The sequence below is a fragment of the Anarhichas minor genome, unplaced genomic scaffold, assembly GCF_050575085.1.
Source record: "Anarhichas minor isolate MPS153535 unplaced genomic scaffold, ASM5057508v1 ptg000136l, whole genome shotgun sequence".
Lineage (NCBI taxonomy): Eukaryota > Metazoa > Chordata > Actinopteri > Perciformes > Anarhichadidae > Anarhichas > Anarhichas minor.
In genome coordinates, this window is record NW_027466582.1 from 6,139,118 (window position 1) to 6,153,899 (window position 14,782).

General features: G+C 41.4%; 1 protein-coding gene across 2 annotated transcripts in view; it reads right to left on the reverse strand.

Moving 5' to 3' along the window:
- The window catches only part of LOC142942188 (low density lipoprotein receptor adapter protein 1), a 32,005-nt gene that overhangs the window by 15,155 nt on the left and 2,068 nt on the right, over nucleotides 1-14,782 (reverse strand). The window contains exons 1-2 of one of the 2 annotated variants that reach the window (XM_076084416.1): nucleotides 9,980-10,219; nucleotides 1,092-1,234 (exon numbers count right to left, since the gene is read on the reverse strand). In XM_076084416.1, coding sequence (XP_075940531.1) covers nucleotides 1,092-1,234; nucleotides 9,980-10,013 — 177 coding nt within the window. In that variant the 5' untranslated portion in view covers nucleotides 10,014-10,219. Of the gene's footprint in view, nucleotides 1-1,091; nucleotides 1,235-9,979; nucleotides 10,220-14,782 lie in introns of those variants that run through there. The other variant, XM_076084414.1, reaches the window with a different exon arrangement.

Below are 14,782 nucleotides of genomic sequence, written 5' to 3' on the forward strand. Positions count from 1 at the left end.
CCTGCGCCAGGCTTTTCTTTCTTCAAGAAAGCCTTTCCGGCAGATTAGGCATTCTTATTGTTGGCGGCGCTCAGTGGAAAAGGTGTGCACGTGTGCGAGCATGGGAGAAAGATGGGAAGAGGGAATAAGATGTATGCAAGTTTGTGTTCACAAAAACATCCAATTAGTTTGTGTATGTCTACAAACTCACCGGTTCAAATGCAACAGTTTCTTCACAGTTTTTAAAACGGTGTTGTGAAAACGGACAGGATTCTGAATTGATGTAGAAAGCCGCGCTCAGAAATCCCCCGTGTGGCTCAGTGTTAAGTAAACATCATATCACTGGTTTGACTGCTGCACGTGTGCAACCACTGATAATCCTGGATTAGCAGCTATGTTGCTGACCTTGATATAAACATGACTCGACTATAACTCCGTGCCAAGAGAATTACAGAAAGTTAAAAAGGTGAATGACACCGATTGCTCGGTTTAAAAGTCATTCTGCTGGTCAATTCAATATTTGACTTACTTTTAAATTTGTACTTTTTTCTCTTGAATGGACTGTTTGTCCAACATGCTAGGTAACACTGAATTGGATGGTTATGAGAGTGTATTTTTTGCCATGAGAATGCATTTGCTGAGGTGGGCGTGACTACTGTTGTAGTGTTACCCCCAAGTTGTATCATACTGTAGATACGGTGGAACAATTTACCAATTTATCAGACATGACCATCCTGGCAAAATATCGTCCTGCATCATCAGAATAACGTGCATAAAAATCTGCATTTGACAAGTAGTCGTTCAAATATTATGCCCGGCAGTTTGAGGCCGTGATTTCACAAATCCCCAAGAGAATTTCTATAAAAAGCATCGGCGTAATTGAAATCTTCACAATGTCACTCTGGAAATTTCTCGTTGCCATTCGAGATCCTGACCTTGCCGACAAATTTATATGCAACTCCCGTTTTCAAATATCAGAATCAGCTCCATCGTGTGTACTGTATTCTGTGCTTACAATGAAATCGAAGTATATTGTGCAAGATTTGAACGCAAGCGTCGACATAACTTCCATTATAAAGGTCGTGCGAGTCAGAAGGAGACCAGTGACTCACCGTGGCAACAATTCTGCGAATGGCAGCTGAGGCCATCTCCTCTCCTTTGGGCTGGCCCACCAGAGTCATACCCAGGTACTTCACATTGAACACCATCCCCTCCAGCAGAGTCTCCTTGGTGTCCGTCCAGTTCTCTGGCAGCTCTGTTTGGACAAAAAACACAAAAGGAAATCACCAAAATGCCCCGATCTGTCTAAACAAGGTTATATAATTAAAATAATTTTGGAGTGAAATGTGCTTCACTAAAAATAATATCCACAACAATACACAGAACAAGTATCAGCTCAGATAGTTGTGGATGGATGCTTGCTAATGATAGATGAAGATGTTACATAATCCACTTTGTCAAATGACTCCGTGCATGGGATTAAATTCAAAGTTATTTTGAAAGGGGATTTACATGTTAGGAAAGATCACTTTGAAACAAAATACAATAAAAAAATCTGTCAGAACATGTTTCAGTGTCTACATTGCAGTGTTTGTTGAGCAGACTGTTTGCAACAATCAGCACAGACAGCATGAAGGTTAGCAGACAGTGGTGTGTGGATATACAGGCTTATGCAAAAATGATTGTGTGACAATCATTTCAAAAATGTTTTTTTTTTTTGCAGTGCTTGGAATGTCAGAGCTCTGCAATATGTTTTCTTCTAAACTTGTAGAAGTAGTAAATGTGTGCACTGGAAGATAAGAATACAATAATAGTCCAACTCTACTGAGAGTATAAACACGTGGCTTATGGTTTACTTTGTCTATGAATCCATCCATAAGTGATCCTGGCATTCCACACTATGCTTACCATCCTATTCAACTGACATCTGTTATCACTCTCGTCTCAGAGAAGAAATTCTGCAGAGCCCCAACAAACCCGGTATCAGCTGCGCTCTGGTAAACAGAATGGCTGCAATGTCTTGTTGATGTTGCTGTGACTTCCAACAGGTAGCACAAAGCTGTCCTCTAGGCAGGGGGGGGGGGGGGACGGGGGGGGGGGACCGTGCCCATGCAGAGAGCCTGAAATATCTCCCAAAGACACCTGGACACCCCACAGTGGAGCATCAGGAGACGGATTGCTTACAAAACAATGAAACCGACCACATTCTGTGATAAACTTAATGGGGCGATAAGTGAAACACGATCCACATTTCACAGCAATGTCGCCGCGATAAAGACAACCACAAAACGCATGCATAACCATCTGATAGATAGTCATATAGAACCTTTGTTTCCCCTGTCCAGAGGTATTTCTGCTCAAACACACACACTGAAACGATTGGGAAATTTAAAAAGAGAGAGAAAGAAAGATAAAGAGACACAAACACAATGGCTGTCTAACACTCTACTGGGCTTTACTGGCACCAAATTCTCCAAATGGGCTCAGCCATCTGTCACTGGCAGGCCCCATGCAGCTGTGAAGGCGAACAGCAGAGAACACCATCCCCTAACAACGCTTCCAATAGCTCTGAATTATTAACTAATCTTCAATCCTACTATGGGGGCTGCTTCAAAACCAGAGAGCGCATTTCATGTTATTAAATGCTATTGCTTTGATGGTGGGCAGCACGGTTGGCTGCTTTCGACCTGTTCGGGATGAGAGGTGTGTGACGATTATAAATCTCATATTTTGTCTAATAGAAGTCGTGACTCTTAACACTTTTAGCAATTCATGGTTCTGAGCCTGACGTTTCACACCATTTATGAATTGTTTTTTAATGTGCTATGGATCCATGACGGGGGAATTCATCCTCTCTTTCCCCTCTACGCAGGAGCTCAGAGGTCAGGGTCAGTTACTGAACACAGCGGGTTTCAGTTACAGCCCTGTGATTTCCGCAATGCGGAAAACACAAGACAGAATCGTGGAAAGTGATGATTAAGATAGAGTCTGCTGGGAAACACAGAAAAAATCGTTGAATTTGCTGATAGTTTTTGGAGCTTCCTAACAAAAGCCCCAGGTCAGAGAGCAAATTGGCACTTGTCTCGGCGCTCGCTGTTCCAAGGACGAGAGTCTCGCAGATGCATCACCTAGCAGGCTAAATATCTGACCTGTCGGAGAGCTGCAGCCAATGAGAGCGCAAGACACGTGTCAGGGTCGTTGGTTACTCATCCAAAAATCGGAGGAATTCGACACCAACAGCGGAAGAGCACATTATTTTACAAAAGGACGGAATATTTTGCAAAAATTGATATTCAACTTTGATTGTTATCTTATGAATTGTTGGAATTTCAATCTTCCACCAGATGATGAGACACTTTTCTGTCTACAAAATGTGGTTGAATCGTAAAACACAGAATTCTGAGCAAATTCAAAGAGGCCCCTTGTTTCGCTTTAGTCATAGTAAAATAAGGGACAAGACTTTATGGAAAGGCATTTTACTGTTGATTATTTAAAAAGGATTATTTAATGCTTAGTTTAAACATCACAAAATAAACATACTTCCATTCACTTCTACTGTATTGTGGTGGCAGCAAACAAAATCCAAACTATCTGCACTTTCAAGATTTGAGTGTAAAAGTTTTTGACAGATTTATATAAAAGCTAATAATGCAAGAACACAATGGGGTGAAAAATATATACAGTATATAGAAAATATATATATATAGAAAATAAAAATGGGTATCGCCAATTGCGAAACCCGTCCCCGCAACACTTTATAAATTATCTTATTAATCATACAACTCCTTAATAATTGGTTTGTAAAATATATTGTAGTGACTTTAACCAATATCCATTTTAAAGCCACTGGAGGGCGAACGGGATAACTTGTTCGGACGCGTGTTCCACAAACATTTCAATGTCCAATGCGCTGTCTTTCTTTAGATCCGTTGATCCTTTTATTCAAATACATATTGGCACCGTACCAGAATACAGGATACTGTACATGGACACGATACCTTGACACGATAACACGACACCTTGACACGACACTTGGTGCGACACCTTGACACGGTCAAAAACTGTTAGCTTCCCGTCCACACACACCTGATCCTCATTACCAGGCACTTACATATATGCACATTTAGGTTAAGGTGCCACCCACTGTTCAATGTCAGGACTGCATGTGTACACACCCCATGTTTCCCTCAAAGACATAAGAAAACAACAAAACCACATTATGGCTCCAACATATATAATACTTCATTTACAAATGGGGAATCCATCATTTATAAAGTACGAAAACACAATAATGAAACACATAATAGACCAGCTTATTAATCAAGAATAAAACATTTATAACTGTTGTTATGAACTGCATACTAATGAATTATTAATGTAGGAACAATGCTTTATAAATGATGAATTAAGTGTTCACACTATGAAGCATTAGTTAAGTATGAGTATAGTTATTATAAAGTGCTACCGGTAATTGTTTTAAAACGAGTCAACTGGAAACATCCAAAAGTCAGCTGGTGACGCTGTTTGCAATCAACTCCTGGAGTTAGCGCTAGCGCCAGCTAGCAGCTAGCTGCAGCTGATAAAATCTGCTGGCAACAAAATCAGTGGTTATCACCGAGAAATTAGAAGGTTTTGTGTAGTTCTTTGAGAGATCGGAGACCCATCATTTAAAATATGAAATGTGCCTCACCTTGATCAACTCCAATATCAATCCTTCAGTCCAGTTTGGGTCAGCCCAAGCTGTGATACAGCAACTCTTGGTCAAAACATTGTATTCCATGGTTGCGTCTTTTTAAAATGTCCCATCACTACAATGCTGAAGTGCTACAGTCCATGTCGTGTCTACAGCAGGCTACACACATTAATTATTAAAAAGGGCTTCATGTTGATGCTGCAGGGTTTCCAATATATCATCCTCCTAAAAGAGGAGTGCTTAAATTTTTAATAAATCCTGTGTGAGTCTACAGAGGGACGGCTGATAAGAGTGACAGGCGCAAGCAGAGGGAGGCTAATTGGATTTTAACATGTTGAGGAAAATACTGGGAGGGGGCCTGCACATGGGCAATTTGAACTTTTATTTTTCTATATGCTTCACTTGTCATCTGTGTGGAGTGTGTGTTAGTGTGAGAGTGTGTGTCTAGATGATCTAATTTATAAAGGAGCACAAAACAAGATTAGGGAGGGCTGAGGCCATGGTGGTGCACGGATGACGTTTGCATCTTTATTAAACTGATGCCTGGCAACACTTTCACACCCGGGCTGTTGCAGCAAGTGCACTGAATCCATTATGTTCACACAAAAGCCCCACAGTTGGGACACGCGCTAAAGGAATCGATGCATTACAATAAAAAAGGCACAGAGCGATTTGAGGACATTTTGCTGCACTGGGCCTCGAGTGTATTCACATTAAAGTTATAATACCATTGCCCGGAGACGTTGAACACTGTAAAATATTCAGCACTGTTTGAACGAACAACTGACAAGTACAGCCATTTCCTAGTAACTGATCCGACTGCTGTAGTATAATAGGTACCATGTGCTCCGCACGCCTTCAGCTACATGCAGTGATCACCAGCTGTCTCCTTGAGCTCCACACTCAGTAATTGAATTTGTGAATTCTGCTCTGGATGAACACACTGACGGTTAATTAAAAACACAAACAGGAGCGCACAGATATGCGCTACTGGCACGACTTAGCAAGGGCAAATGCACTGGCATGCTGGGGGGGGGGCACACACACACACACACACACACACACACACTTTCCTGAAGATACCATCATTTAACTATAAGGAATCTCTGGGTATGTCCTTTGCACATCTCAAGAACCGTCCATCCGATCCACTTCACACTTGGCGGGACGTGCGGTGTCGAGTTTGGACAAGCGACACCTTCAATATTAATAACCTTTGCATAAACAAGTGAAGAGTGCTCTGTTCAGCAGTGGACGCGGGGAGGGGGGGTGGGGCTTCAGGTCACCGCGGACCAAGAGTCGAGCATGTCGTTTGCAGCGTGCAAATCGCGGCTCATTGACCGCAGCTCACTTTTGCTGCTGGATGCTGGATTTAAATTACGTTACAACCAAACTCTTCTTCACTTCGCTGGAGTCAACAAGCAATGAGCGGTTCTCGACAGCGCTGCAAGCAGCACTTCCGGGAGCCAAGCAATCAGCCCACTCCGACTACGACCACGCTCTCTACACATCCGCGCCCCTGAATGGGCACTGCGTTAATCAGAGATAAGAGCAAAAACTGTTGGAATAAGTGTGTGCTCCAGCGTCAAAATACCAAAAGCATTCCCCGTTTTCAATTTCCCTACAGGTCAGTAAGTAGGTCATATTTCCTCACAGCATCTTGGTTTGAATCCAATGGAATAAGTACAACACCAATATGTGAGAAAAGAAACATTCAGCTTGCTTTCTAGACCCAAGTGACACCCCCATCCTCCACATCCTTATAATATAATCTCTTTGCCTTACTGTTTTACTCATCAGATAGAACTTTGAATCTAGGACACCACCTTGACAGGGAAAATAGGCCGCACATTCAGGGAAGATGGTGGGCTGAGAGGGTGTGTGTGAGTGTGTGGGAGGGGGGTGTAACTGGTTTCCTGATTCTGCCTTGAGGGGGAACCGAGTAAAGCTTAGTCCTTCCTTTCAAACTCTCGCTCTTCTCACCATTTCTTTTTTTTTTTTTTTATTCTATCCCTCCACTCACCTCTCTCACACCTACTGCATCTCATTCTTCACTTCCTCTGGCTCTAATTGAACTCACACATTAAAAAACAAATCCCCCTCTTCAAATATAAGAGACTATCTAATAAGGGGGGCTTGGGAATATGTATTAATATTTCAGATTATCAATCAAAGCTACAGTACAAGCCACTCGTCAAACGTCGTCAACAACAAAGATGGAGTCACGGGATCAAACAGCCTGATTCTATCACTAACAGCCCAGCAGCAGCGTGGAGGTGGTACCTGCACATTACATTACTGAACACTTTGGCTAGGCATCAAAGGAAGGGTAAAAACCACATTTAAAGTGCTCAGATGAGGAGGAATTACCTTGCGCTTCAAACTGGAGCAGTACATCAAACTCCCAACTCTGAAATTTAATATTACACATCCAATGGGCACAAATACAAAACCTCATGCCAAGCTATTTCAAAATCCTTACACCTCAACTTTGGCTCCCTTCAATTTACCTCTATAAAATGTCATCCAATAGTGAAAAATTCCCCCCATTTTGAATGGTATCCAGCCATTAATTGGCTCAGAGCATGTTTTGGTTAAAATTAGTACATTCATTAGGTATGTAAGACAAATTAAAAAATAGTTAACTTGTTGACTTTAGCACAAATGACGAAGCTTTTTCTTAAACTACAGCAAAAAATGGAGATAAAATAAACGGAGCTGTGTCGTTTTTACATGAAAGAACATCAGCATTCAACTGTTAAGTGTGCCTGGAAGCATGAAAGACACGATGTGATAAGTAAGTCATTAAAAATGATAAAAACACAATCACAACTTGATGAAAGACTTTCCTATCATGTCTTTAATGTCTTTCTAAAGGCTTCAACCCCCCGATCAGGAACTGTCCTCCACAGGATCTCCATATCATTGATTAGACAGGATGAGACAAACGTGTCTTTTTTACTCAAACAAGCATATTTGTCCTCAGAAGGACACTGAGCACCCATTTCCTTCACTCCAATGTCAGACGCAGCAGCACCCTGACCCAGAGAAACAGACTTCTAAAATAATTGATACAAGAACTCTTTTATTCCTCAAGCCTGTATCAGCCTGTGTAAAATTCCCCGTAATCAACAGGTCACTTTCACATTTATATCATATTTGAAGTGGATTTAATTATTTAGTTTCTTTGACTTCATTGTTTATTCTGTCTCATTCTCCCGAGGCGCTCCATGGCTCACAATTCCCTGGCCTGCCCCTTTGGTTAACCCCTCCCCCACCAGTACCCTAATCTCAACCACTCTCCTTCGCTTGACTAAACCCGACCACACCCCTTCATCTGTATTTTACTCTCACATACCTCCATCCACTACCTAATCCTAACCACCATCCTCAGCCCTATACCCGGCCCTACGTTTCCTTCAACTCCGATTCACCATCGTACGTGACCAGCAGCTCACCAGCAATGAATATGACTCCGTTATTCCCCCCACCGCCTCTCTTTTAACCTAACTGGAAACAAGTATTTTAAGTTGCCAAATTTAAACAAAACCTGAACCATAGAAGTGCTGAGGTCTGCCGGCTTGCTGGCCCATTCTGTTAAATAAGGGCTTCATTCAGAAAAGCTTGTGTAAAGCCTTTTAAATGCTCACTTGTCTGCGTCACCATGAGCCAATTAATCAAACACAACACTGCCGGAGGAGAGATTGTTCGTTACACAGACTGTTTACAATCTCCTGACAGTTTTAGTTTGTCATTGACAAAAGGGCATTACATAGGGAGTTGACGCACACAGTAAATGTCCATTGAAAGTACCTTGGATAATTTTTTATTGAGCTTTTATTGTTTGTCTATGTCTAACATGTAACGGTCTAGGTATGAACAACCAAGGGCAATTTTTCTACCCAATGACCTGTATGCATATTTCATCCTACAGTTATTACTTTAACATTTCCAAAGCCGTTTCTATAGGTAGAAATGTGCATTTTAGACACTGAACCACCGAGGACAAAATCAAAAATAAATTGTCACGTATGAAAAGAAAAAAGGGTCCAATCGACCTAAATTATGAGGTATAGTTTACGAGAGAAAGAGTCAAATTCATGGCAAAAAAACGTAACCACATTAACGATGCAGATACTGAAGGAAATCTTTCCTCGCGGCTATTTATTCATAAAGCATAATTGCTCAAAACCGTAGGAGGATTGTTTTCATTAGCAATTCAAACAGGGCATGATTCTCTCTTTGCTGATACAGATCTTTTCCCCCTGGAGTCTGCTGGCTCCCATTTCAACATCTTCATCAACTATAAATAGCTCCCTCGACAGAAATCCTTTCATGGAACAATAGCTTTCTTTTTAATATTTTTGTTTTCTGTTCAAGGGCTGCGACTTGTAAAAGAACGAAAAATAAATCCCAAGGTCTCCCAGTCCTGATCTCAAGCCGAGTGCTAGGAAAACACCACTTTGCCAGTGCAATCATTAGCGTTCCCATCCTTTATCACAGCAAAGCAAAACAAGTCACCTTCAAGAGCTGCTAATCTCATTGGAGACAGTTCATCTGTGCCCCTTTCACAGATGAGGGCTTCCCACAGGAATCCCCTCTCATGCGGTAGATCACTTTAGACCCTTCCAGCTGAGTGATGGATGCTGGTCTGACACAGCCAGATACCTCCTGGAGTATCAAGGGTGATCAATGTGAGTGTTTGAGCTGTGCCCTACAGTTTGGATATGGCCCATTCAAACTCATGTATACATATTGTATTTGTATATTTTTGCCTTTACTTAAAAAGGTGCATATTATGAGATAAGGAGCATTTAGATTGTCTCTCAACATGGCGATTTGATAGTTGTTGAGATTTTCAGTCTGGACCAATGTGGTGGACAGGCTGACCAACAAACTGACATTGCCTTCATGGCTAATATATGTAATTGTTCAGTTTCTTGACAGAGACCTCATATTCCATCTCGCCTCTAATGGGCACTTGGCTTCATTGAATAATTTATAATAATCAAGGCAACTAAAGAGCAGCAGCAATTTGCTTAGATGTTTCAGTCCATCATCATCTGCTTCTTATTTAGTTAATCATATAATCATTCAAAGGAAACTGTTAAAGGGTAATTCACTACACTCTGCTGGTTTGAACATCTAGAGCTCATCTCAAATATTTCAGTACATCAAGATAACTTCTGCTGGGCTTTTTGTGCTTTGTTTTAACCCTAATAGCACGCACACTAGGTTTCTACACAGCAATACAAAAGTTTAACATTTTCACTTTGACGGTACGGAGTTATATTTCGGAGTGCGTACCTCGGCTCTTGGTGCTGAGCTCAGCTGGGGACATGATGTGTCAGAAATGGTGAAGGGAGTTTGAATTTTTCAGGAGGAACAGAACACGGAGATGGGATTTAGCTCTCCAGTGGAGAAGCAGGTTCAGCTGAAATGCGCACACACTCACACACACACCGACAGAATGACAATAGAAAACATGCTCAGAAAGACTCTTGCACCGGAGTGACAGCATTTCCCACTTCACAGACAGCTGCCACGGAAATCAAACAGAAAGAGGACTCGGGTGTTAGGACTTTACTCTACACACTGAACAGGAAGCTGGATGGTGCGCGTGTGTGTGTGCGTGCGTGTTGTTGCAGCAGCTCCCCCAAGATAGGGTCTCTCAGTTTCCTTGTGTTGCATAATTCACTTGACTTCGGGCCGGGGAACCTTGTTGGTGCTAAAAACACTCCAGAGAGACTGCACAGAGCAGAATAATAATGAGCTGCATACAGGACACTAAAGGCTACGATAACCTAGAAGACTTTAAAGGAAAAACAGCCGAGTTACCAAACATAACCACTTACAGCACATAATATATATACACTGGGGGCTTTGACATAATGTTATACACTCGCCATAACGCAACTCTCAAGGGTCTCGCAAAGAAAATCAATAAAGAATACGATGTGGAGCAGTTTTTAATAACGTGAGGCCGAGGCTTTCAAAATCAATATTTGTGGAGTGCAACAGTGAAGAAAATATACTCGCAGCTTCACAAAAAATACCTATCATGAAAAGTTGGATTCAGTATACATGAGTGTTAGGCCGAAAACGATCCTCCAATAACTCAATTTCAACAAAATCAACATGGCAGCTGTTGTTCTGAGAGACGCATTTGAAGTAACATTTGCAGTGACCTTTCCAACTACAGGAAAAATAGGCTTTAAAAGATTTAACCAAACCTCCTGATAATATAGTCACAGCCGCACAAACACACGCACATCTCGTTAGATCCTTCATACGTCCTTATTCCAAAGCGTCCTGCTATCCTTAAACCACAAGGAAGAATTAAGGTGACTCTCCTCGGCACATTGGGGATTTAAGGCATTAATACAGACATGATACTTGTGGAATAAAGCTCAGAAGGACTCCCACTAAGCTTTGATTAAACCCAGACAGGACAGGAAAAGAATGAGACATTATTCAATTTCAAAACACCCAAAGCGACCGCAGGATTAAAACATGAGGAGGCAAGAGTGACGGGAGGAGCATCAAGTGTGGAGAAGCACCCGTCAACCCAGCGTCAGGTTAGACAGCCTTGTTCTCGCCTGCCCAAACAAACCAGAGCGTCACTTGACTTGTTCCAAGCATGTTTAATGTGACTAAATCCATTTAATGCTGTGTCAACCCAAAATCACCTTTGTAAATAAAGAAGAAAGACTGTCTCTGGCAGTAAATGTGCATAAAGTTCCACAAAAATTAAAAACAAAGTGTGGGAAAAAAAAAGAAAAGAGTAAGAGCAGGAAGCAGACAAAGTGTGTGCAGAGCTGTCACTGTGCTTTTGACAATAATCCAACTAATCACACTGTTGGGGGGGGGGGTTTAGCTCATGCAGTTCTCTTCCGAGCAAAGTGGAGAGAGTCAAAAAGGTCACGCACTCGCACAAAATCACCGCCGCTATTATTCATACGACTAAATAAAACTGCATTTTAACATCACGTTGCCTGAGTAATTTTGCCAAACTTCATATGCACAAAAGAGAGATGGCTATGAAGTACTTTTTGAAGGGAAAATGTTTATTTTATTTAAGACCAAATTCTGATTATCTCATGATAACTGAGCTTTTTGAGCCATGAATTCTAAAGGACCTTGAGGAATACACAATGGGTTTAAATAACTTAAATCTTCAATGATAACCTGTTTAATTGATTTCTTATTTCAAAGCCCGTTCCATGAAAACCCATTAGCGGGCCTTCATCATCTTATCTATCCTCAGTCTGCGACTGGTGAGACTGATGAGTGTGCGAGCATGAATTATGCAGCGTATATATATAGGTGGGAAATCTGCTTCGTTAAATCGTCGTCTGATTACACTGAGGCTCAGCTAAGAGCCCATATTGACTTTAACTATAAATCACTGAATGTGTATAAGCTACATAGATCCTGGAGAATGCATGATGCAATAACTGTGAGTGTTTCTCCTTTAAACTGGAAATGCTGGACCACCAGGTTATAAACACATCTCAGCTATTTCCTTAGTTTTGAGTCTTCAACGTGGTTGATGTCATTATAAAAATGAAAAGAAGAAACCGGTATACTCTTTATAACTGAAATCTTGCTTTTTTCGTTTCTTATTCTCTTCCGTTTGTCTGCTCTTGGTACTTTGTGTGTGTGTGTAACTGTAAACAGGGCATTGCTGTAAAAGGTCATGTACTGTATGCAAATTCAACCTTTCCTGCAGACATGATGTTAAATAAATCCAGGACCTATAGCCACTGAAAGCATAGCATTCAGGCGATGCAAAGATTATGCAAATTAGTTCCACTGTAAACTTTTTTACAGCAAACTTTTAGTGTTATTCAGAGGAAACTAGGACAAGGATCTTTTTGATTTGCAGTGGTTAAGGCACGAAGAGCTGAAACAATTAGTACAGTGATTGATTAATTGATCTGCATTAAAGATAATCTGCAATTTGGATAATTAACTAGTCGGTTTAGTCATTTTTAAAGCAAAATAATACCAAATAATAATTGGTAGGTAAATCAATAGTGAAAATAACTGTTGGTCGCAGCTCTATTAGCAACACAAACTAAAAAACTGAGAAAATGTGTATCTCGGAGAAAAACTGATAATGGGCGGATAAAACCTAAGCCATCTGCTTTTCCCGTCCACTGGGGGTGGTGGGAAAATATGCTTTCTGTGATTTGGGTAAAATCTATTTTTAAATTAGTTTCTAGAAAGACTATACGGTAGTTAAAGAAGCATCTTTAACTCTGCATCATAACACCAATCCAAATGCTCCATCAGCCGCCAATTATCAACATCTTTTTCTTTCTTTTGTTAAATCACATTAAAAGCTGAGGCATCCGCTGTAATTTGCTCCACACTAACCCCAACATTAATCCCTCTCATTCCTAATGTATTGCTGACACTCCCTCTATCATTATCCTGTATATTCCCACCATTCCCTCCCGTTGCTTCTGCTCTTTCCCCTCTTCGCTGGTGTGTCCCTGACTCACCGGTTACCGAGCCTTAACGAGCCATTGAGAGATAATTGCTCCTCGAGGGTCAGTGCTAACTGACACCGCTGACTCCTGCATGTCATTCAGTCGAGCCCCTGTCAGCTTTATAGGAACTGCAGGCTGTATTCGCTGCCAGAGCTCCCAACCAGTCGAAGTTGAGTCCACTAAATACAATGCAAAGTGCACATTCTGACATTTTCCTCTCCGCAATAAAACACACTTGAAATATGTATTCAAGAACTAAAAGAAGCTTGTTTTTCTTTCTTTGATATTGAGAACACAGCTGTGCAGCAGAAGCAAGCTTTGATATTTACACCACTAAAAGAAACAATCCTAGACCGAAGGATGCAGCCTTACTGGATTCAACTCAGTCTGTCCCACAGCTACACCATTTTTAAACTGATGCAGACTGTACAGCACGCACATCCTTGGTGCCAAGGGCAAATGTGTGTGTGTGCGTGTATCCTGAGATACAGAAAGGTCTGCACCGCTTATACATGATGTGATCCAAAGGGAAGGCTTGTACTCCAGGCACATGCTGTGTCCTCTTCCCTCCTGCCAGTGGCTGTGACCTCAACAGATGACAACGGACGGCCACGAGGGGCGATGGGGAAGTGCGGCGCGTGTCGGTTTTCTGTTGGCTAAAGAACTTAAGACCGGCTTCATGCATCTCCATAAATAGATCTTATAATGGTAGTGAGGTAGAGTGAAGATTTAGCTATTCAGCCTGTTTCTTTACTTGTGAAGAAGGGTGTCTCTTTACGAGTGTAAATTAATATATTAACGGATCATCGACATATGTGGCCGTTACGTAAAATGATCCCTGAGAGATGTATACAGGCTTGCAGGACCCTCACAAAAAGAGACAATGCTTGCATAATGTTTGGCACCTATACTGCACGGGAGTAAGCTGCGACACTGAAGGAAGAAAAGTTTAATCCCAGGCTTCATCAGCGTTGCATTTCAGAAGTTATTTTCCCGTTCAAGCCTAAAATAAAGACCGCTGTGTGCGTGACAGACGCTCGTCTCCTCACCTCCTCTTCGCTTCCTGAATATATTTTCTCGGCAATTTCACAAAGTACCAAAGCAATAACAATATGTTCAGTTGGGACTTTAATATCCATTTGGTCACATGATGTGCTGTATTGGATGTGTTACTCGGTACGACCTATAGTAAAAATACAATACCCAAGACATCATCATCCAATCATATGCTTCCATCTAATGCTTGACCACGTGAACTTTCAACAGAAACTCAAAAGTCCCTGATGGCAGTTAAAATCTATCATATGACAAAATCTCTAATTTTTCTATGAAACAACCTAATAAGACACAATTACAGTCAGAATTTCCCACAGATTCACTATATATTTTCATTAGATGTGGTTATTTAACTAAGGTTAAGGTTAACTAAGGTCCTCTCATCCATAGACAGGACACAAATAATTCATCTCTTTTTTTTCCCCCCCAACTTTGATCACACCTAATTTGCGTGGATGAGCCAAGCAACTGCAACGTTGCCTCATTTGCATTCCGACAGGCAGCTTTGACGCATCGCCACATGCTGGCATACAGACGCTGTCCTCTCTCCAAATGT